General features: G+C 40.9%; 1 protein-coding gene across 8 annotated transcripts in view; it reads right to left on the minus strand.

The window, feature by feature from the left end:
- Stk3 (serine/threonine kinase 3) overlaps window positions 1-25,170 on the minus strand; it is a 270,132-nt gene that overhangs the window by 36,442 nt on the left and 208,520 nt on the right. For 4 of the 8 annotated variants that reach the window (XM_039079866.2, XM_039079865.2, XM_063264222.1 and 1 more), the window contains one exon: window positions 17,906-18,028. The exons of 3 other annotated variants lie outside the window; for them this stretch is intronic. In XM_039079866.2, coding sequence (XP_038935794.1) covers window positions 17,906-18,028 — 123 coding nt within the window. Of the gene's footprint in view, window positions 1-12,808; window positions 12,912-17,905; window positions 18,029-25,170 lie in introns of those variants that run through there. One more of the 8 variants, XM_008765459.4, reaches the window with a different exon arrangement.

The raw sequence follows: 25,170 nt of genomic DNA on the forward strand, positions 1-25,170 counted from the left end.
CTCACAGTCTTGTGTGATTTATTCTTGCTAAACTTTTTATACATTTGCTTCCTATTTCTGAAGTATTCTCCCCCTGAGCGTTAAGACATCGTGAGCCTCCTCTGTCTTTCTTTCACAATAGTCATCATTTGACCAGGTCAAAAATAAGCTGCAATTCCCAATCTCTAGCTCAGACGGATAGCTCTGGAGACACGTAAGGAGTAGCTTCTCTGAAGGTCGGATGGGACCCAGGTATGCAGAACTGATTCGTCACGCTCCACAGGAAGAAGTAACTCAGTATTCCTTTACTGGAAGCACTCAGACTTCCTCTTCTCCTCGCTCCCTAACTTATTCTAGGAAAGACAGGAATCACATGACAATCTTTCCTCGTCTTTACTTCCCATCATGGGAGGACTACAGATTCTCTCCAATCCATCAGTTCCACTGCCATCACTCATGTCTGTGAGGACCATGGAACTGTGACAGATTCACCCATGTGACAGACTTCTCTACTTCTAATTCCACCTTCTTGTCATTAAGTTTGCAGTGATAAGCATCTCTGTAATTCGTCAATTAATCCACTGTCTACATCTAAACACCCAACTTCTTCATAGGGCAAAGAGGTATAAGCCTATTTTCCAGCCTCCCTCCCCAAGTTCCAGCTCATCCTGGGCCTTTCCCAGCTCAGTCCTCTATATCCTGGGCACTTCCCCACTGGTCCATCTGGTGCACTGTTACTCACTCTTAAAAATCTGTTTAAACCAACTTCCCTAAGAGGACCATTTCTCAGGTAGGTTTCTGTCATTCCTTACAGAGCTTGGATGACTCTTCTACCTGACAACTATCAACTGCATTATGACTGCCTAAGTGCACCTATAACTGGCTCAAGTTAGGAAGTCCAATACTGTATCCTAGATCAGCAGCCAAATATTTTCTTAATCTAAAAACTGTATAAAACATATGCCCAGAAAAAATGGCCTGCTAACTTATAAAATGAGATTACAGAATAAGACCTTTATTATTGCCTAGCACAATAAAGTACAAGGTATCTGTTTTAATATATTGTACTGCTGCCCGGCCTGCAGCAGCTCTCTGCTCCCAGACCCCGTGAGAGAGAGAGAGACCCAACCGCCTGGTCAGGTGGGCACTCCTGAGGCTGCAGAGCGGAAGAGACCACCAACACTGCTCACCCCTGCCCACATCCCTGGCCCAAGAGGAAACTGTATAAGGCCTCTGGGCTCCCGTGGGGGAGGGCCCAGGAGCGGCAGGACCCCTGCCTGAGACACCGCCAGAACCTGAAGGAAACAGACCGGATAAACAGTTCTCTGCACCCAAATCCCGTGGGAGGGAGAGCTAAACCTTCAGAGAGGCAGACAAGCCTGGGAAACCAGAAGAGACTGCTCCCTGCACACACATCTCGGACGCCAGAGGAAAAAGCCAAAGACCATCTGGAACCCTGGTGCACTGAAGCTCCCGGAAGGGGCGGCACAGGTCTTCCTGGTTGCTGCCGCTGCAGAGAGCCCGTGGGCAGCACCCCACGAGCGAACTTGAGCCTCGGGACCACAGGTAAGACCAAATTTTCTGCTGCAAGAAAGCTGCCTGGTGAACTCAAGACACAGGCCCACAGGAACAGCTGAAGACCTGTAGAGAGGAAAAACTACATGCCCGAAAGCAGAACACTCTGTCCCCATAACTGACTGAAAGAGTGGAAAACAGGTCTACAGCACTCCTGACACACAGGCTTATAGGACAGTCTAGCCACTGTCAGAAATAGCAGAACAAAGTAACACTAGAGATAATCTGATGGCGAGAGGCAAGCGCAGGAACCCAAGCAACAGAAACCAAGACTGCATGGCACCATCGGAGCCCAATTCTCCCATCAAAACAAACATGGAATATCCAAACACACCAGAAAAGCAAGATCTAGTTTCAAAATCATTTTTGATCATGATGCTGGAGGACTTCAAGAAAGATGTGAAGAACTCCCTTAGAGAACAAGTAGAAGCCTACAGAGAGGAATCGCAAAAATGCCTGAAAGAACTCCAGGAAAACATAAATAAACAAGTAGAAGCCCATAGAGAGGAGACACAAAAATCCCTGAAAGAATTCCAGGAAAACATAAATAAACAAGTAGAAGCCCATAGAGAGGAGACACAAAAATCCCTGAAAGAATTCCAGGAAAACACAATCAAACAGTTGAAGGAATTAAAAATGGAAATAGAAGCACTCAAGAAAGAACACATGGAAACAACCCTGGATATAGAAAACCAAAAGAAGAGACAAGGAGCTGTAGATACAAGCTTCACCAACAGAATACAAGAGATGGAAGAGAGAATCTCAGGAGCAGAAGATTCCATAGAAATCATTGACTCAACTGTCAAAGATACTGTAAAGCGGAAAAAGCTACTGGTCCAAAACATACAGGAAATCCAGGACTCAATGAGAAGATCAAACCTAAGGATAATAGGTATAGAAGAGAGTGAAGACTCCCAGCTCAAAGGACCAGTAAATATCTTCAACAAAATCATAGAAGAAAACTTCCCTAACCTAAAAAAAGAGATACTCATAGGCATACAAGAAGCCTACAGAACTCCAAATAGATTGGACTAGAAAAGAAACACCTCCCGTCACATAATAGTCAAAACACCAAACGCACAAAATAAAGAAAGAATATTAAAAGCAGTAAGGGAAAAAGGTCAAGTAACATATAAAGGCAGACCTATCAGAATCACACCAGACTTCTCGCCAGAAACTATGAAGGCCAGAAGATCCTGGACTGATGTCATACAGACCCTAAGAGAACACAAATGCCAGCCCAGGTTACTGTATCTAGCAAAACTCTCAATTAACATTGATGGAGAAACCAAGATATTCCATGACAAAACCAAATTTACACAATATCTTTCTACAAATCCAGCACTACAAAGGATAATAAATGGTAAAGCCCAACATAAGGAGGCAAGCTATACCCTAGAAGAAGCAAGAAACTAATCGTCTTGGCAACAAAACAAAGAGAATGAAAGCACACAAACATAACCTCACTTCCAAATATGAATATAACGGGAAGCAATAATCACTATTCCTTAATATCTCTCAATATCAATGGCCTCAACTCCCCAATAAAAAGACATAGATTAACAAACTGGATACGCAACGAGGACCCTGCATTCTGCTGCCTACAGGAAACACACCTCAGAGACAAAGACAGACACTACCTCAGAGTGAAAGGCTGGAAAACAACTTTCCAAGCAAATGGTCAGAAGAAGCAAGCTGGAGTAGCCATTCTAATATCAAATGAAATCAATTTTCAACTAAAAGTCATCAAAAAAGATACGGAAGGACACTTCATATTCATCAAAGGAAAAATCCACCAAGATGAAGTCTAAATCCTAAATATCTATGCCCCAAATACAAGGGCACCTACATATATAAAAGAAACCTTACTAAAGCTCAAAACACACATTGCACCTCACACAATAATAGTAGGATATTTCAACACCCCACTCTCATCAATGGACAGATCATGGAAACAGAAATTAAACAGAGAGAGATGTAGACAGACTAAGAGAAGTCATGAGCCAAATGGACTTAACGGATATTTATAGGACATTCTATCCTAAAGCAAAAGGATATACCTTCTTCTCAGCTCCTCATGGTACTTTCTCCAAAATTGACAATATAATTGGTCAAAAAACGGGCCTCAACAGGTACAGAAAGATAGAAATAATCCCATGCGTGCTATCGGACCACCACGGCCTAAAACTGGTCTTCAATAACAATAAGGGAAGAATGCCCACATATACGTGGAAATTGAACAATGCTCTACTCAATGATAACCTGGTCAAGGAAGAAATAAAGAAAGAAATTAAAAACTTTTTAGAATTTAATGAAAATGAAGGTACAACATACCCAAACTTTGGGACACAATGAAAGCTGTGCTAAGAGGAAAACTCATAGCGCTGAGTGCCTGCAGAAAGAAACAGGAAAGAGCATATGTCAGCAGCTTGACAGCACACCTAAAAGCTCTAGAACAAAAAGAAGCAAATACACCCAGGAGGAGTAGAAAGTAGGAAATAATCAAACTCAGAGCTGAAATCAACCAAGTAGAAACAAAAAGGACCATAGAAAGAATCAACAGAACCAAAAGTTGGTTCTTTGAGAAAATCAACAAGATAGATAAACCCTTAGCCAGACTAACGAGAGGACACAGAGAGTGCGTCCAAATTAACAAAATCAGAAATGAAAAGGGAGACATAACTACAGATTCAGAGGAAATTCAAAAAATCATCAGATCTTACTATAAAAACCTATATTCAACAAAACTTGAAAATCTTCAGGAAATGGACAATTTCCTAGACAGATACCAGGTATCGAAGTTAAATCAGGAACAGATAAACCAGTTAAACAACCCCATAACTCCTAAGGAAATAGAAGCAGTCATTAAAGGTCTCCCAACCAAAAAGAGCCCAGGTCCAGACGGGTTTAGTGCAGAATTCTATCAAACCTTCATAGAAGACCTCATACCAATATTATCCAAACTATTCCACAAAATTGAAACAGATGGAGCCCTACCGAATTCCTTCTACGAAGCCACAATTACTCTTATACCTAAACCACACAAAGACCCAACAAAGAAAGAGAACTTCAGACCAATTTCCCTTATGAATATCGACGCAAAAATACTCAATAAAATTCTGGCAAACCGAATTCAAGAGCACATCAAAACAATCATCCACCATGATCAAGTAGGCTTCATCCCAGGCATGCAGGGATGGTTTAATATACGGAAAACCATCAACGTGATCCATCATATAAACAAACTGAAAGAACAGAACCACATGATCATTTCTTTAGATGCTGAGAAAGCATTTGACAAAATTCAACACCCCTTCATGATAAAAGTCCTGGAAAGAATAGGAATTCAAGGCCCATACCTAAACATAGTAAAAGCCATATACAGCAAACCAGTTGCTAACATTAAACTAAATGGAGAGAAACTTGAAGCAATCCCACTAAAATCAGGGACTAGACAAGGCTGCCCACTCTCTCCCTACTTATTCAATATAGTTCTTGAAGTTCTAGCCAGAGCAATCAGACAACAAAAGGAGATCAAGGGGATACAGATCGGAAAAGAAGAGGTCAAAATATCACTATTTGCAGACGACATGATAGTATATTTAAGTGATCCCAAAAGTTCCACCAGAGAACTACTAAAGCTGATAAACAACTTCAGCAAAGTGGCTGGGTATAAAATTAACTCAAATAAATCAGTTGCCTTCCTCTATACAAAAGAGAAACAGGCCGAGAAAGAAATTAGGGAAACGACACCCTTCATAATAGACCCAAATAATATAAAGTACCTCGGTGTGACTTTAACCAAGCAAGTAAAAGATCTGTACAATAAGAACTTCAAGACACTGAGGAAAGAAATTGAAGAAGACCTCAGAAGATGGAAAGATCTCCCATGCTCATGGATTGGCAGGATTAATATAGTAAAAATGGCCATTTTACCAAAAGCAATCTACAGATTCAATGCAATCCCCATCAAAATACCAATCCAATTCTTCAAAGAGTTAGACAGAACAATTTGCAAATTCATCTGGAATAACAAAAAACCCAGGATAGCTAAAGCTATCCTCAACAATAAAAGGACTTCAGGGGGAATCACTATCCCTGAACTCAAGCAGTATTACAGAGCAATAGTGATAAAAACTGCATGGTATTGGTACAGAGACAGACAGATAGACCAATGGAATAGAATTGAAGACCCAGAAATGAACCCACACACCTATGGTCACTTGATTTTTGACAAAGGAGCCAAAACCATCCAATGGAAAAAAGATAGCATTTTCAGCAAATGGTGCTGGTTCAACTGGAGGGCAACATGTAGAAGAATGCAGATCGATCCATCCTTATCACCCTGTACAAAGCTTAAGTCCAAGTGGATCAAGGACCTCCACATCAAACCAGACACACTCAAACTAATAGAAGAAAAACTAGGGAAGCATCTGGAACACATGGGCACTGGAAAAAATTTCCTGAACAAAACACCAATGGCTTATGCTCTAAGATCAAGAATCGACAAATGGGATCTCATAAAACTGCAAAGCTTCTGTAAGGCAAAGGACACTGTGGTTAGGACCAAACGGCAACCAACAGATTGGGAAAAGATCTTTACCAATCCTACAACAGATAGAGGCCTTATATCCAAAATATACAAAGAACTCAAGAAGTTAGACCGCAGGGAAACAAATAACCCTATTAAAAAATGGGGTTCAGAGCTAAACAAAGAATTCACAGCTGAGGAATGCCGAATGGCTGAGAAACACCTAAAGAAATGTTCAACATCTTTAGTCATAAGGGAAATGCAAATCAAAACAACCCTGAGATTTCACCTCACACCAGTGAGAATGACTAAGATCAAAAACTCAGGTGACAGCAGATGCTGGAGAGGATGTGGAGAAAGAGGAACACTCCTCCATTGTTGGTGGGATTGCAGACTGGTAAAACCATTCTGGAAATCAGTCTGGAGGTTCCTCAGAAAATTGGACATTGAACTGCCTGAGGATCCAGCTATACCTCTCTTGGGCATATACCCAAAAGATTCCTCAACATACAAAAGAGACACGTGCTCCACTATGTTCATCGCAGCCTTATTTATAATAGCCAGAAAATGGAAAGAACCCAGATCCCCTTCAACAGAGGAATGGATACAGAAAATGTGGTACATCTACACAATGGAATATTACTCAGCTATCAAAAACAACGAGTTTATGAAATTCGTAGGCAAATGGTTGGAACTGGAAAATATCATCCTGATTGAGCTAACCCAATCACAGAAAGACATACATGGTATGCACTCATTGATAAGTGGCTATTAGCCCAAATGCTTGAATTACCCTAGATCCCTAGAACAAACGAAACTCAAGACGGATGATCAAAATGTGAATGCTTCACTCCTTCTTTAAATGAGGAAAAAGAATACCCTTGGCAGGGAAGGGAGAGGCAAAGATTAAAACAGAGACTAAAGGAACACCCATTCAGAGCCTGCCCCACATGTGGCCCATACATATACAGCCATCCAATTAGACAAGATGGATGAAGCAAAGAAGTGCAGACCGACAGGAGCCGGATATAGATCGCTCCTAAGAGACACAGCCAGAATACAGCAAATACAGAGGCGAATGCTAGCAGCAAACCACTGAACTGAGAATAGGTCCCCCGTCGAAGGAATCAGAGAAAGAACTGGAAGAGCTTGAAGGTGCTCGAGACCCCAAAAGTACAACAATGTCAAGCAACCAGAGCTTCCAGGGACTAAGCCACTACCTAAAGACTATACATGGACTGACCCTGGACTCTGACCCCATAGGTAGCAATGAATATCCTAGTAAGAGCACCAGTGGAAGAGGAAGCCCTGGGTCCTGCTAAGACTGAACCCCCAGTGAACTAGACTATGGGGGGAGGGCGGCAATGGGGGGAGGGTTGGGAGGGGAACACCCATAAGGAAGGGGAGGGGGGAGGGGGATGTTTGTCCAGAAACCGGGAAAGGGAATAACACTTGAAATGTATATAAGAAATACTCAAGTTAATAAAAAAAAAATAAATAAAAAAATATATTGTACTGCTTTTGATTTAAATGCTACTTAAATGAAAAGATCCATCACATTTAACCAACAAATTTTTGGTGGAGCAAGTGTAGTTTGGGAATTGTCAGAAGTCATCTCGGTGTTAGGTTAGAGTTGTGAATGGACCATCATGGTCTCTGTCCTGGAGGCATTTATGATGTGGCAGGCGGCAGGGGAAAAAGGATTCCTAAAGTGAGTAATGAAAGCCTGCAAACAGAATAATGACACACTTACTGAGTGAGCTAACATTTTATAGGAAAGGGGGAACACTGGGAAAACAGCCAGCATTAAATGGTGTGTAGAAGGCTGGTAATTGTCAGGCAGGGCAGTGAGGCTGGAGAGGCAGTGCACATAACTCAGAAGAAGGCAGAAACACACAGTAATATCAGGAGCTAAACTGTGAAGTTTGAAACAGAAGTTTAAGGCTGAGCTCCCAGACATGGAGTCAAATCTAGCCACTAACTGGTCACCTGTTTTCTAAAAATGCCACATAGAAACAATAAAAAGTGCTCCAAATAAAATACTCAGAAGAAACATCTCTCCCATGGCACCTACTGTGGCTGAGCATGTAAGAGACAGACTGCACCAGGAGGTTGTAGTTGCACAGCTCCAGGCTCTATGGAAATGAAGACAGCCCAAAGTCAGAACTCTCCAGAGCTCTGGGCGCTTCACCATGGAGCCACCGTGCCAAGAAACACATTAAACGTCCAGGTTTGAATCAAGAGGAATACGTCTTTACCTTTTATTTGAGATAGAAGATTAGATTCTAATCTTTTTGGTTTCCTTCAGATGAGCACTACAGGTCTAGTTTTGCAAGTCTGTGAATACTTAATTTAAAAGCCATGGACAGCAACCTCAAGGAGCCCTGACCGTGCAAAATGTTTTATAAACAGTTCCATGTGCACTGTTCATCTGGAGCCTCACTAGAGATGGGTAATGACCTTGTATTTTGTACTCATTTATTCAGAATTAGCCAAACCTTCTGTTTTTAATTACATACTTAATTCACCTAGCATGGTCTAATTACAGAAAACAAAATATCATTTAAACAAAAGGTGGCCTTGAACTTAATCTATCAAAACACCAGTTAGCTTTAAAAGTTTTCAGCTCTTAACAAACTGCCAAGACATGCAATAGCAATTTTCCAAATGCGATCATACGCTTTTGCAGCAAAAGGTTTACTGCATAATCAAACATCTGCATATACTTTAAAAATTCAACATGCTGCTTCACTATTAATACAAATATCCTTAAATTGTGATGGACTTTAAAAATTGTAAAGCTGAAGTTCATACTACAGAATAATTTTTAAATATCCAAGGTCAGTTTGGCTTTGAAATGTCAAATTATCATAACATTGGCTACTTATTGACAAAATGGTCTAGGGCTCTATGTAAACTCCTATGTGGGATTTTTCCTTAGCTTCCTTCTCTGGGAAATTGTAGCACCGCATGTGTCTCTCAGTATAAGCACAGCTTACAATGCTCAATTGTTAGCATTGGCTGAAGATTCTGTCCTTGGCTGCAGGTGTCATAAAAGCAGAGTTTGTGCCTTTGCCTGTAATCCCAGTGCACAGACCTTGATGCACACATGCTGACTTACGCTGTAAGAAACTATTTCCACAAACGGGTTACAGGAGTTTATATATAGAAAACCCTATGAAGGCAACAGTATTCAAACCAACGAATGAGTTTTAAGGGTTCAATATACCAAACTATGTTTCTTCACAGTGGCAATGAGCAAAACTGAGAATAACAATTCTATTTAATAAATTTAATAACAGTTTCAAAATCAGTAAAACATACAGTAATAAGTAACAAAACAAGTATGCATTTCTACTCTGAACACTAAAAAGCATTACTGAAAACAAATCAAAGAAAAACAAAATGCATAGGAAAATAACACAGGTTGAAATCAGCTGTGTGCCTACACTGATCTACAGAATTCTACAGAACAGCCAACAACAGGGACCTACTACACGGTTACATGTGCAGGAGATGTCTCAGAGCAAACTCTGAGACTCTGAAAATAGAATGGCAGCTGCCAGGTGCTGGACTGAGGAAGGGAGAGTTGTTTAGTGGGCATACAGTTTCAGACTTGTAAAAAATAAACACAAACATATTCAGTACCACTGAACTGTGTGCAAATGCTTAAAATGCTAAGTATGGTAACCAAAATTCTCAAAAAGGATTTAAAGAAAACCCAGTAAAACAATATTTTTAAAGAACAAAACTAGAACAGATAATACTACTCTATTAAAAAACCTTGTACAGAGTTAAAATAACTAAGACAGAACAGGCCAGAGGAACAAACCAGACTGCCTGGAGAAAAATCTAGGCATGGTCAATTGATTTGAGAAGGGTCCTAAGCTTACTCAATGGAGAAGTACTAGTTTCAATAAATGGTTCAGAGGCAACTGGCTGAAGAACATGGAGAAGAATGAAGTTTGATGCTGACTTCATACCAAGTTTAAGTAACAGCAGAGAGCATGACTATAAACTTCTGTGATAACAGAACCTCAGCTGTGGCACCACACACACACACACACACACACACACACACACACACACACACACAAGAAAGAAAGAAAGAAAGAAAGAAAGAAAGAAAGAAAGAAAGAGAGAGAGACACAAAAGAAAGAAAAGAAAAAAGAAAGATGAAACCATGAGAATTGAAACCTGATTTTAAAAGTGGAGTTTTGGTTTCTTTAAAAACCACAGAAATACTATGGGAATATGCTTTCATTTAAATTTCATGGGGTTGCTTGACTGTCCACAGGAGCAGACTATGATTTGCTTGATGCTCTAGGAGGTATATAAATGCGAGGGTCTTGAGAGGTGGGGTAGATTCAACAATGAGGGCGAGGGGCTGATTGGTTGTTGTTGGTAGAAGTTTGTTAACTTTGCAAAGAAGAAAGAAAAAGAAGGAACTAGATATCCTAATGGAGGAGGTTAAACTTCCCCAAGAACTCAACACTCCAAATCAGCAGTAAGTAGTTTAAAGATAAGTTAAGTTGCCCCTTTCCTCTCTATCCTTTCTCTCTCCTATCTAGTGTTAGGGAGTTGAAAGAGTGGAGAAGGGTGAAAAAAAGAAGAACCCACAAAGTAGCCAAACTCTGGCTATAGGCTGAAGATGTGTGCGCACACAACACAAACACACACACACACACACGCACACACACACACACACACACAGAGAGGGAGAGAGGGAGAGGGAGAGGGAGAGGGAGAGGGAGAGGGAGGGAGGGAGAGGGAGAGGGAGAGAATGAATATTTTAAAGCAATCTAAGTTTCTCCAAAGAAACGTGCAAATGGACAATAAGTAAGTATACCAAAGGATGCTTAACATATAACCACTGGAGACACACATCAAGAATGAGAAACCCCATATCACCCTTTTCTATACTTCCAATCAAAATGGCAGGTAACAGCAAATCTTACAGGGAATTAAGGAAACTGAACCTTCACATACTGCTAATAGGAACAGAAAATGTGGAGTTCTTTAGAAAATGGCCTGGAGTCAGCCTTCTTAGAGATTTACACTTGGTGCTACTCCATGACTCCAATTTTATTCCCAAGAATATAGCACGGAAAAATGAAACAAAAACACATCTAAATTTGCTCATACTAGGGTTACTCATAACAGTGAGTAGATAGAAATCCAAATGTCTATCAATTGGTCAGTGGATGAACAAATGAAATATTTATAGATGGAATGCTAGTTAGCCATAAAAGGAGTACATGGTGTGTCAAAGTTCTACATAAATGAGAGCAGTCCACTCCCTAGTGAATGTCCAGGAGAGGTAAGTACATGCTTTACACGGAACATGCATGAGTTGACAGTTGCCTTTGCAGAGCATGAGAAGTGGAGGAGTGGGGGTGAGGAAGCCTGGGAGTAGCAGGAGGGTAGGGCAGGGCTGGGTGGGGCAAATGTTCTAAAGTTGATTGCATAATGGATGCCCACCTCCAAATAAACTGTATAAGCAACAGACTTATATTTTCAATGGGTGGAATTGTATTTTTATAAAACTATTAAATGTATACATGTTACACACAGTATGTTCTTGAGAAAAGCAGCAAATGATCTAACGGTTGCAAATGGTGGAAAAACGTCTCTCTAGCTAGGCTAACTTCCTTGAATTCTGTTGCAAACTTACTAGAAACACAAATACCTGATTTACATTCTACATGCACTGCAACACAAACACCTAAACATGTAAGAATGTGGGTCTGCTCTGTTGGCGATAAATAGTTAAGGAGGTGCTAGACAAAATTTGTACTAAAGTTTTCTTAAAATAAGCAGTTAAGCCAAGTCCCAAAGGTGACAGTGGTTACAAAGAAACAGCGACAGCAACTGAGGAGCAGCTCCAAGTAAGCCAAGACCACAGGACTGTAGTCAGGTCTCTTCAGTTCAATGAAGTCAAAGACTTGAGGATGGCCCAGTAACGGAGAACTGAAGACTGCCAGACTCGAAGACCAAATGGACTTTTCCCCACTCCATGTTTCAACTGCATGGGGCAGGGTCTTTCTGGTCCTTATACCACTTGTGGCATCTGCCACTGTTATCCAGGTGTGTTCTGCCCCTGTATTCTGGGGGCCCTAAACTCTAAGATAGTAAACTTCTTTTAAGACAGTGTGTGGTAATTTGTTATACCAGCTAATGCAGACCCTCACGTTCTCTACACATACTCCTTAGAGAGTCTCTGAAGGTTCACTTAGTCTTCTAAATATCTTCACTCTACTGCTGATGCAAATTCTAGCTTAGACTTCTCTCTTACACAACTCTTTGGCTTTGCTTTGCTTTTGGAGAGAGGGTCTTGCTAAGCAGCTGAGGTTATCTTGAAATCTGCTATGCAGTACAGACTGAGTTGAACTTGGGTACCTACTGTCTCTGCTTCCCAAGTGTTGGAATGACAGGTGTCTGTCTGACTGACTCCTATGTACACTGTATATCCAGTACACTGCTCACACTTAAAATGTGAACTGATCCTTATCCTTTCCCATTCGAAAAGTTCCATTCTCCACTATGGAACTGTCCTGGCTCTCCTATTACCTTAATTTTCACATCTGAGTAATCATAAAATCTAATTGTCTTTTATCTCTGAAATTAGGAGGAAGTGGACTGATCCTTATTACCCTCCATTCCTGTCTGCCCTTCCCTGTACTGACTCTCAAACATGGCCAGAGTAAACTTACTGTTACAGACCAAGTCACTTCTCTGCAGCCTTCTGATCTTCTGAGCAGTACAGCAGCCCATTGTGTGATTTATCAGGACCAGCCTCTGTAATATACCTGGCCAAATGCCTATGCTGCAGAGGAGACAAAGGATGGTTAGCCAGGGGCATCTTGTCCCTCTACGTCTCATTCTACTTCCTGCTTTGAGACAGGGTCAGTTTCTGAACTCAGAAATGGGCTGGCAGATGGCAAACCTCAGCAGTCCTGTCTTTGTGCCCCCGTACCACAGGAGTCACAAATACAGCCAGAGTAACAGACAGTATCTCAGACTGGGGCAGGCATCTATCAGTCATTTTTGGCTATTCTTGAGCCCTGGAGTTCCAGATGTGTTCTACAAACTCATACGCTACCATTAAGTAAATTTAGTAATTCCATCACACTAGACTCCCATCCCAAAGGCGCTAACTCTATTACAAGTGCAGCTGTTTACAGCAGCTTCTGCAAGAATGAAATCACAGAAGGACACACAGAATACGACTCATTCTATATAAAGCCTAAACCAGCAAGACTAGGAAAAGGGGAGATACTCACGAGGCAAAAGAGTTTACTGCCCTCACATGTGACCTGAGTCTAAATTCCTGGCATCCACATGAAGGCTGCCCGTATTTGTGACTCCTGACACAAATGCTTTAAATGCAAAAGGAGTCTATAGTTTGGATATGCTTGGCTGAGGGAGTGGTACTACTCAGAGATGCTCAGAAGTCAGTCTTCATCTGTCTGCCTTCAGAACAAGATATAGAATCTTCAGTTCCTCCAGCACCATGCCTGCTGGGATATCTGTCAGGCTTCCTGCCATGATAATAATGGACTAAACCTCAGAATCTGTAAACAAGACCCAATTAAATGTCCTTTTGTGATGAATTGTATATGCTTGGCCTAGGGAGTGGCATATTAGAAGGTGTAGCCCTGTTGGAATAGGTGTGTCACCATGGGTGTGGGCTTTAAGACCCTCATCCTAACTGTCTGGAAGCCAGTTTTCTGCTGTCAGCCTTCAGATGAAGATGTAGAACTCTCAGCTCCTCCTACACCATGCCTGCCTGGATGCTGCCATGTTCCCACCTTGATGATAATGGACTGAACCTGTGGACCTGTAAGCTAGTCCCAAGTAAAGGTCATCTTTTATAAGATTTGCCTTGATAACGATGTCTTCTCACAGTAATGAAACTCTAACTAAGACCGTCTATAACAACAGTCAAGATGCCTCAATATACAAGCCAGGTGCCTAAGTTCCTCAGAACCCAAGCAAGGAGGTGACTAATTCAGCAAAGCTGTTTTTAAAAGGAAACTTGAAGTTTCTGTTTAATGGATGCAAAGTTTCATCTGGGAATAAAAACAAAACTGTTCTAAAGCTGAAAGCCAGGTAAATAGCTTAGCTGGAATGTGCTTGCTCTGCAAGCATTCAATTCTCTCAATCCACAGAGAAAGCTGGGCATGGCGGTGTGGATTTGTAACACCAATGATAGGCGAGCAGAGACAGGAGGATCCCCATGAAGTCGTATAGCGATATCATTTAGCCCAGTACCAGTAAAAGACCCATCTCAACAGAAAGGTGGGAGGCACCCAAGAAGCAACACTTAAGGCTGATCTCTGGGTTCGAGATGCACATGCATTCATGTGTACTGCTTACTCAATTGTCCCGGACCCAGGACACTCACACAACCCTGCGCATAGTACCCACTCCACTGTTCTAAAGCTAACCATGGTGTTAGCTGTGCAGCTGTGCGCATCTGAGACCGCACTGGACGGGATAGGTTACATGGTGTGCTAGATAGGGTAGAGTTTAGGTCAATAAAGCTGTTACAAACCTTTAAAAAGAGCTGTGGATAGTTATAAGACAGATTCATCTATCAAAAGCTGTTGGACAGATCTTTGGGAAAGTAAATCTGAAATTAAGCTTCTGACTATTTAGAATGACTATCACTATTTGACAGAAAAGAAATAAACAAAACCATTGGTAGACAGAATCTAAAATACTTTCAAATAAATAATCATGTGGTCCTGATTGCTTCTAAAATGTAGAACAAAACCAGGAAAGTTGAATGCAAAAACTAGCAGTAGGCTCTGCTCACACACCTTAGCTGGGCTCTGCGCGCGCGCGCGCGTGCGCGCGCGCGCACACACACACACACACACACACACACACACACACACACACACACACACACACACACCCCTTAGCTGGGCTCTGCGCGCGTGCGCGCGCGCACACACACACACACACACACACACACACACACACACACACACACACACCCCTTAGCTGAGCCCTGCTCTCACACACCCCTTAGCTGAGCCCTGCTCTCACACACACCTTAGCTGAGCCCTGCTCTCACACACCCCTTAGCTGGGCTCTGCTCACACACATTAGCTGGGTAATGAGGAGCAGGAAAGGTGGCAGTGAGAGTAAACAGCTTCCCAAAATGCCCCAGTAATTTGTCCAGTCACATACACATCCTTTCCCCACTCCTCTGCTACAGACTTTTGTTTTAATCAAAAAGTTTATGTAACAGTCTTACCTGCTAGAGCTTTAGTATATGGTGAAAGGGAGTTTACAGAAAGTAAACTAATTACAGGAACTAAGTAACCTTCTTATTCTTGACTTAGGTATGATGGGTCTAGGTGGGGTTGATTAGCAGTTTTTTCATCAGTTAAGGTTTTCCTAAGCATACCTACAATAAGTCCATCACTATAAATTTGATTTTACTTTTAAATTTTGTTACAATTATACAGTGGTTCAGGATCAGAATCTGTTACTAAATGGTAACTGGACAAACTCAAAGGAAAAATCAAAGAGAAAAGCACGGGGCTTTGAATGAATTCTCTGGATACTGGTGTCTAGTTTTCTCACAAATACGAGTTACAATTAAAGCTGGCAAAATTAAAGAAAAAAAAAAAAGGCTTTTCCTGCCCTGACTCTAGTGTGTGAGAACTTGGACTAAGATACTGGGCATAGCTGTTTCCTGAAGCTGCTACCCAGCCCCATCTCACTCATGTGCAAACACTGCCCGTCCACACATGCCACACATACACACGCATGTGCTACTGTGTCCATGTCACAAGACAGTTATGCGTGCTATTCTTCTTCTAGTTTCTTAATCAGTTTTGTCAACAGTTACATTTCTCCAGGCCAGACAGCCCCTCTCCTACTCCAGCACAGCAGCCCTTCTTTAGCTTCTGTAATACCACAAGGTTTAAACACCATAAGTAAATGAAGAATCTTAACTAGTTATTCACAGCTACTCCAATAAATAAACAGTCAGATTCTTTTTAACTAATACATTTCAAAGTCTAGCAACTTAGGTCCAGTTTATTACAACTAAAGAAAAACAAGAAAGTGCCCCAAAACAGAAGGAAAATATATCAAATTAAAATTTCTTCTTTTGAGTAACTGTGTGCTTTAGGAAAGTGGCCAGCAGAAATGATGTTTCTTTTTACTTTGATTGGGTGGCAAACTAGTTGTGTTAAACATTAAAAACTAACAGCTACATGGACTAGATCAAATGGAATGCCAGGAAGGACAAGAGGTAAGATAAGGCTAACTTCTAGGTATCTGCCCTACCTTGACTCTCTAAAGCCAGGAGCAAAGTGCACACCTAAAATACTTTTGGAAGAAGAAAACATTAAAACTCAAAATGTTCAGTTGTTAAGTATGTTATTCTAGAAAAAGACTTCTATCTAAGTAGAACATGAAATACTAATATATACTTAAATCATGTAATTTCCAGAAAATATGAAAAACATAACACATCGAACTCAATGCTGATCATATTAACAGTTCCCACTGTTCTGGGAACTTAATTTATTGAGAAAAAAATAGTTCTAATTAGATAAGTAACATCTGGTAAGAAAGCTGTTTATTCACATGTGAGTTTTAGTTATTTCAAATACAATGCCTAATAATTCAATATTTATGTTTTTCTATATGCAATAAAATACTGAATCTTCAGAATATGAATTAGCTATTGCATGAATCATATATGTGATCCTTTTCAGTAAATGTTTAAAAGTAAAATGTATTCTAAAAAGAAAAAATAAAGAGCCACATGTAGCTCTCTGAAGTGTTTTCCCTCCCAGAAGAACTACTGTGCACCTAGTTTTTAAGTAGCCTCATTATAGGACTCTTGATAGCACAAATTAAACATGGAATGTGTCACGTATGGGTTATATTCAGTATTTTGATAGCATGGCACTAAGCACACACACACAACCAACAGTTAATTTATCCTATTCATTATAAATTTAGATAAATGCTAAATAAAAATGGTCATTTTGGTTAAGTAAAAATCTAACTACTTAAAAATTTTAATCTCAAAGTTGAATCAAATTTCCCCTGGTCTGTTTCTACTTTAAGTCTGAGGGCAAGACACCCAATGGCCTGAGATAATTAATCTGCTTTCTCCTGTCCTATGTTTGGCTCCTAGAGAGGCAGAGGAGAGGAGTGGGGTAGAAAACCAGTCACCAAGTCTGACTCTCGTGGTAGCAGGTCTTACTGTGGCACAACCTGATTCTGCTGAGAACGGGCTCTCACAAAGGCATGGCTTCTGTACGAACTGAATCATGGTTTTGTTGGTTTTACCTCTGGTTCCCTTCCTTATCAGAGAGGCCTCCCGGGGAAAGGGTTAGTTCTTTTTCCTTCCTACCATCAGTCCAAACACTCTCTCCTAAGGTAAGGCCTGAGCACCTCTGAGCAGAAGACTGTCTCTTCCGCCATTTGTACGTCTTCATGGGAAGCAGTGATGTCCCACTCTAGGGGCTCGAAATGATTGGGAGCATAAGGAAACTGAGTTTTTCTCTAGTCTCCTCAGAGGGTGTGCGCTCTCTGGATCGACCAGTTCTGCGCTTTAGCTTGTTCCATCAAGTCTCTTTAGCTTCAGAAATAGAGGAACTAAACCGCCATATGGGCAGTGCCAGGACGTGTTGGTAGACTCCATCTAGGAGGTAAGGCACCAGCCCCCCTTCCTGGTAAGGGTATTATTACCTGTGATCGATTACCTTGGTGCTTCCAGCTCGGTTTGAATGGGGGAGCTGTTAGGGAGAGCACAGGACTCAATAACACTGCTTCCCTTACCCTCTTATGTGGCTTAGGGTTACTACTTGGGAGTGGTGGTAAACTGTGGGTCAGCAGCTCAGTCCCATTTGCTGGTGGCTTTGGCATCACTTTGGCCTTGACTGCGAGCCTTAAGTCTTCAATCTAGGACCAACCACAAGCAGTAGGAACTATTAGACACTGCTAACTGGAGCAAGTTCTTTATAAAGATTTTAAAGCAATGATGGGAATGGGCAGACATCTGTTTACTTCACCCACAGATGGGTGGGTCAGTTACAAATAATAAAATATATAAATATAATAATATAAACATAAATATAAATAATATAATCATAAAAATAATAAACATGAAAGTGAACTTGGAGTTTGAAGTCAGTTTTGAGTAAGCAGTAGTTAGGGACTGTCAATGCCTGCTGTGTAGTGGTGTAGCCTACGTCAATTCAAGATCTATGTTAAAACACGGTCAGTTACCAACAATTTAGTCTTAAGTCCTCCAAAGGAGACTTTGGGGAAGTTAGCGTCTACTTTCACAACTGTTTCCTGTGAAAGGTCTAGCTTCATATAATGCTAATGCTAATACTAATGCTAATGCTAATACTAATGCTAATGCTAATGCTAATGCTAATACTAATACTAATGCTAATGCTAATACTAATACCAATACCAATACTAATACTAATACCAATAACAATGCTAATGCTAATACTAATACTAATGCTAATACTAATACTAATACCAATAACAATGCTGATGCTAATGCAATCCATATGTGGTGCCTATCACATATTTATTTCCACTTCTACATGTGCCATAAAGAATTCTGTAAAGACACTTCCTTTAGAAAGTACTTACTTTGTGTCTTCAAAGAAATAGTTCACAACTTGCTTGTCTATTTGCCTTATAAAATGAGACTCTGAAAGTGTAACTCTGAACTTCATGCTAAGAAACTTGAAAATTTTCATGTTAATTACATGCTTTGAAGTGTAGGTGTATCAGGGTGCTAGTTTAGGTGCATACCTAACTTGTTGCAATTATAGCCCAGGACACTAGGGTAAATCATTAAGGAGCTGTTAGGAAAAGAGCTCAACGGTGGGAACCATCCCTATGTGGGTGAACAATCTCTCCATGCAAACCCGAACAGCAGCACTCCTCGCTGGGTGGCATCTCAGGGGCAGCGCTGACCTGTCTGCACTGAGCTACCCTTGGTTAGTTTAACACACAAGCCCGGCTGGAGAGTTCCTCTGCACACTGCTCTTGCTCTACCTACCTTAGACCCGGTTCCTGATAAGGTCACCTTATTAATTCTCTCTCCTTACTTCAGGGCTCTCTCTAGTTGATTCCTTTGTTCTCTATCAATTCACAATGCAGCCCACATTCTCACTGTCTCACTGGGTGCGTTCCCTCCCTTAGTACAGATTCAGAATGCAGGAGCTGGCTCTTCGCCCTAAGGCCTGTTTCTCATCCTCTATTCTTCACTTCAAACAACGGCAACAACATTTTAGTCTTTAAATCAGGAATTAGAAAAGAAATAGTGTTTCCTATACATAGGTGGTTATGCACATGATTTCTTCAGTCTAGCCTCCCTTTCTCTACTCTGACAGTCCCACCTGATTTCTAATTTAGCTTTCCAATATTTATTTCCCCTTGGCTCTATACAACAAATTTGGTAAGGATTATTGGTTTGATAGAAATTCCACTGCCCAAAGAATTATGACTAAACCCCTGCTAGAAGCCTCACATGGCAAGTTCCATGATTTATCCTCTGCTCAGCAACATCCTCTCATGAACTCCAGCGAGATGACTCATGGCCTAGTGCTGGCCTGATGGCTTCAAATGGGGCCAAGAGAAGAAGGATGAAGTGACTCTTGATGGGGAAGACATTCTCACATGCAAGAGTTACTGATGCAGAATACAGAAAGATACTCACTGTTAACTAAGTTCTAGAAAAATCTAAAATGACTTCAAAGATGGATTTCTAGCACATCAAAAACAAACAAACAAACAAACAAACAAACAAACAAACAAGCAAACAAACAACCAGAAGTGCCAACTACTGAGGCAGCCAGGGCATAGACATTTTAATTTCCCCAACTTAGATAGAGAACATTATAATGTATATTTTAGTTTGGGCATATTATACTTAATAATCCTAAGTGAAGGAAAATGAGAAGACAGGACTTGCTTGCAGACTTTACTTATGACTCGATGCTTTCTTTAAAAGGAGAACTTATCTGCATCATTTCTTTTGTGCCTTCCAGAAACAATCAACAGGAACATATTTAGTATTCACGGGACAAAACAGTTATAATGTCTGACCCATGTAAAGCCATCCCAAGCATGGTCACCGGCCTGTAATCCCCGCACTCGGGAGGTTGCAGAGTTCACAGCCATCCTGTGTTCCTAGATTACATTAGACTGTATCCCAAAAGAAAGAAAAGAAGAGAGCAAGAAAGGGAAATAAAAAAAAAGAAAATATGAAGTTAAAACTAAACAGAAGTCCTATACAATTATAACTTGATAATTTTATTCAAAATCTTCCGGTAACAATATATGGACTATTAAAATTTAATAAGCACATTATTTAATTCACAAAGAAAATAGTTTTCCTAAGACTTATGAAATAAGCCAATGTTATCAATATGTCACTCCCCATATACTCATGGCTGCAATACACCCCCTGCAGAGGCTGTCATAAAATCTGTCTATAGTTACAAGAAGAAAATGTCCTGCTGAGAACAGTTATGAAGTCAGAAGACTTGGGTTTGTTGTTGAAGAAACAAGACTCCCTATATAGCCCAGGCTGGCCTTGAACTCCCAATTCTTCTACACCAGCTTCCTGAGTGACAGAGCTGTATGCTCAGATGCCCAGTTAGAGTTGGGATTTTTTTTAAAAGGTGTTATTTATTAGAAAATTATCCAGCAGGAAGACTCCAACCTTAAAAGGTTTTGTATTTAATAAAGGAGGAAGGGAGAGAAAATGGAAAAGTCAAGCTTATTTAATATCAGAGTGTGAAGAAAAAAAGTATCAGTATCAGCTCAACCAGGCCAGCAAAGCAACAGACTCCAAAGCAGGACACACTTCTGTCACACACACATAGGAAGCCACTCACCTGAGAAGCTAATTTTGCATTGAAGTGGATTTTTGTTTATGCCAATTCAAGTAAAAAGTATCCTGTTTCCACATACATACAAGTAATTATATATGGACTGAGCATAGTATAGTTCTTTATTTAGGAATGCATGCGTATATATGTAATTTTTTTTAAGCCATGAATTTGAGAAAGAACAAGGTAGCAGGCATATGAGAAGAGGATTGAAGAAAGGAAGCTTGAAAATTGATGTAATATTATAACCTTAAAAAATGAGAAAGTCTAAAAATACTCTATTCCACCTTAAGACAGAAATCGATATAGTCTTGGTGCCCTCAATCAATTCTAAAATCTTATTTTAAATCTCACGGTTTATTTCAAGAGGTAAACATTAGGGGCCACTAGTTTTACATTAAAAGATGATGAATTAGATTGTCTAACCCTCTGATCCTAAAATTCACTATTGATCAACATCTTTTAATATAATCACTCCAGCAGTCTGTAGTGCTCACTGACTGAATATCCACATTGAGAATGTGAGCAGAAAGGCCTCAGAGTCAAAATGACTTCTCCAGACATAAACATTAACCCAAACATATGTTTGAAGAACAATATATTTGTTGTTAATGTAAAGTAGCCAATTTTCCCAGTACAATCTTCCAAGTAAATTACACTTAAAAAAGAACACATTTGCTGTGAGGAGAGGCTTTGCTTTCTAGAACTTTCTTGATGGGACATTTTTCTTTTTGCCATATGCCTTAAACATTGTAATAAATTCCAATACGGTGACAAGAAACCACACACAGAACCTGTGCCTTCTGTCTTAATTAATCCAATAAGCACAGGCCTGCTCACTTTAATTTGTAAAGGAAATGATGCCATATGAGTTTTAATGTAAGGATTAATTATCTAAATAAGCAGAATTACCTTAGTGTTTTAGTTGATTTTTGCCTGGACACAACTGTCAAGTAAAAATTTCAGAATCTATGCTCTAAATATCATGTTTAGAAATCAGAAAGCAGAAGCTTTACCTTAGGTGGCTACATGGTTGAAGTTATACCTAAGAACCCAGTGGCAGTGTTGAGAGACTCCGAATGTCTGACCTTTAACTCCTACGGACTGAGCTCCCGAATGATTACCACAGTAGGTTCTGACACCTACTGTTCACGTTTTCCCAGAGTACATAGACAGTCATCTTTGGAGGAGGCTGTTTTTCTTTTCAAAAGAGGCTATGATGCTTTTAAATGTCCCAGTAGACGCACAGTCACAATGGTACAGGGATCCTACACCACCAGACAGTCACATGACACAACCCTGCACGGGCTACTCCATCTGTCAGACATGACTGCCAACACAATTTCGTGAGCTGGCAAAGAATAGGCAAGAATTCTGCAAGCATTTTGAAGTGCAGGCTTCTCATTAGTTTTAATTTCCTGTTGGCGCTATAAGGACGAGTGAGCGGTACCCAACGTGCCACATACGTGGAGCTCACGCCACATGTGCACCTGTAATCATAAACTCACCCAGGCAACTCGCACAACTCTGGGGAGTTTGAGTTTATTTCTTCTGTACCTCATAAAAAATAAATCTAAAGCACCCACAGTTATCTTTTCAGTCTGTTAATACTCTTGCACACATCTGGAACTAGTTGACAATTATTATTTAATTAATGCACAGCTAATTGATGACAATGTGCTTAAATACCCAATTAAAGTGCTTTTCTCAGTCCACAGAAGAACTGAAAGAACAGTCCTTTGAGAGTAGGACGAGTTTTAGCCACAATCTCTTTAAAAGGGAAAAGTTGTGTGCACTTAGATAAAGTCATGGCAGCATGTAAAAGCCCGGCTGTGGGTTGCCTCAGGTTTTCTCCTCAGACGTCCTACATGGCTGGCTCTGCTACTAGCTTTTCTTGTCCACTGCCTTGTCTCTTGATTCTCCCTTCACCACTGGTGACAAGGAAAAAGTGATGGACCCTCCAGGAAGAACACAGCAAGGCTCATGGGACCTCATGGCTCACTCTTTTCCTTGGTTTCTTGTTTTCTGCATTTTATTTGTTTGGTTTTTCTGTAACCCAGTAGTTCTCAACCTTCTTAATGCTTCAATACTTTTAATACAGTTCCTCAAGATGTGGTCATTCCCAACCACAAAATTATTTTTGTTGTTTCTTTATAACTGTAATTTTGCCAGTGTTATGAATTGTAATGCAAATACTTTTGGACACAGAGGTTTGCCAAAGCGGTGTTACCCAAGTGTTGAGAACCTCTGCTATAACCAAAATGACTTTCTTTTTTTTTTAATCTTTATTAACTTGAGTATTTCTTATTTACATTTTGATTGTTATTCCCCTTCCTGGTTTCTGGGCCAACATTCCCCTAATCCCTACCCCTCCCCTTCTCTCTGGGTGTTCCCCTCCCCATCCTCCCCCCATTGCCGCCTTCCCCACAACAATCACATTCACTGGCGGTTCAGTCTTGGCAGGACCAAGGGCTTCCCCTTCCACTGGTGCTCTTACTAGGCTATTCATTGCTACCTATGAGGTTGGAGACCAGGGTCAGTCCATGTATAGTCTTTGGGTAGTGGCTTAGGAATCAGAGGCAGGAATGTGGAAGACCTCGGCCAGTTTACACTTGGAGGACAGGATTTGCTAGTTTTCTGCCCATAATTACTGAAGTTTTTAAACTAGCTACCCTCTAGGGGTTCCTATAAGTCTTAGTTCAAAAGAACAATACAGACTTAATAAATGTGTAAGATCTTGTTGGGTCTTTGGGAGGGCAGTCATGATAGGTCCCTGTTTGTGAATGCCCATAACCTAAGTAATGGTGTCAGGTCTTAGAGCCTCCCCTTGAGCTGGATCCCACTTGGGGCCTGTCACTGAACCTTCTTTTCCTCAGGCTCTTCTCCATTTCTATCCCTGCATTTCTTTCAGACAGGAAGAATTATGGGTCAGAGTTTTGACTGTGGGATAGCAACCCCATCCTCATTTGATGTCCTGTCTTTCTGCTGGAGGTGGGTTCAATAAGTTCCGTCTCCCCACTGTAGGGCATTTCATCTAGGGTCCCCTCCTTTGAGACCTGAGGGTCTCTCACTTCCCAGGTCTCTGGTACATTCTAGAGGGTCCTCCTAACCTCCTTCCTCCTGAGGTTACCTGTAGCAGTTGAAAGAGTCAGATGCAGATATGTGCACCCAACCAATGAACAGAAGCTGCTGAGCCCCCTGGCTGAATTAGAGAAGAGCTGGAGGAAGCTGAGGAGGAGGGAAACCCTGTAGGATGACCAGCAGTCTCAACTAACCTAGACTCCCGAGATCTCTCAGACACTGGATCACTAACCAGGTAGCATACACCAGGCTGAGATGAGGCCTCCAACACATACACAGTAGAGGACTCCTGGGTCTGGGTTCAGTCAGAGAAGATGCACCTAACCCTCAAGACCAGAGGCCCCAGGGAGTTTACAGTTACGGTGGGGTGGGGGCATCCTTGTGAAGACTGGGGGGAGGAGGTATGGGATATGGAACAGTCAGGGGAGGGGGTGGACCGGGAGGGGAATAAAATCTGGAGTGTAAAAATAAATAAATAAATAAAAATAAATAAATATAAGAATCAGAGAAATCAAGAAATGTTACCTATCAGATTGTGCTAAAACCAAAAATAGTTGACTTACCTAATTCCACTTCTACTAGTAATTATTTTCAATCCAATTTTTCTTTAAAAAAAGGAACAGATGGTTTCCAAATCTTTGCGCTTACTCCAAAGTCTTTACATTAGCAAAACTGTCTATGTGGATGTGCTGCTGTAACTGTGGAGGGCAGGGACTGCGTGCACTCTAGCTAGTCTGCTTGCTAAGGATGCTGTGGAAATGCCTCCAACAAACCCCAAACAGCAGAGCAGTGCTTTCATAGGCAGATCTGCCTTCTGTGTATGCTTAGGCATCTTCACAGACACTCCCAAAACAGCCCGCCCCCAACTCTTTTTTTAACAGAGTTAAAATAATAAGCTAACTAGCCTGAATATATTTTATCTCCTATTTTTATATGGTAACTTTCCAATTGGTGTTGTCATAAATTCTTTGCTAGATCATGAACATAATGAAACAATTCACAAGTGTTAAAAATTTAAAAGAAAATATACAAATGACATCGCATACAGACTTTACGATTTAAAAAAACGCTTCCAAGTGTGCGCACCTGCATAGCAGGTGA

Source organism: Rattus norvegicus, chromosome 7 (assembly GCF_036323735.1).
Source record: "Rattus norvegicus strain BN/NHsdMcwi chromosome 7, GRCr8, whole genome shotgun sequence".
In the NCBI taxonomy this organism is placed as follows: Eukaryota; Metazoa; Chordata; class Mammalia; order Rodentia; family Muridae; genus Rattus; species Rattus norvegicus.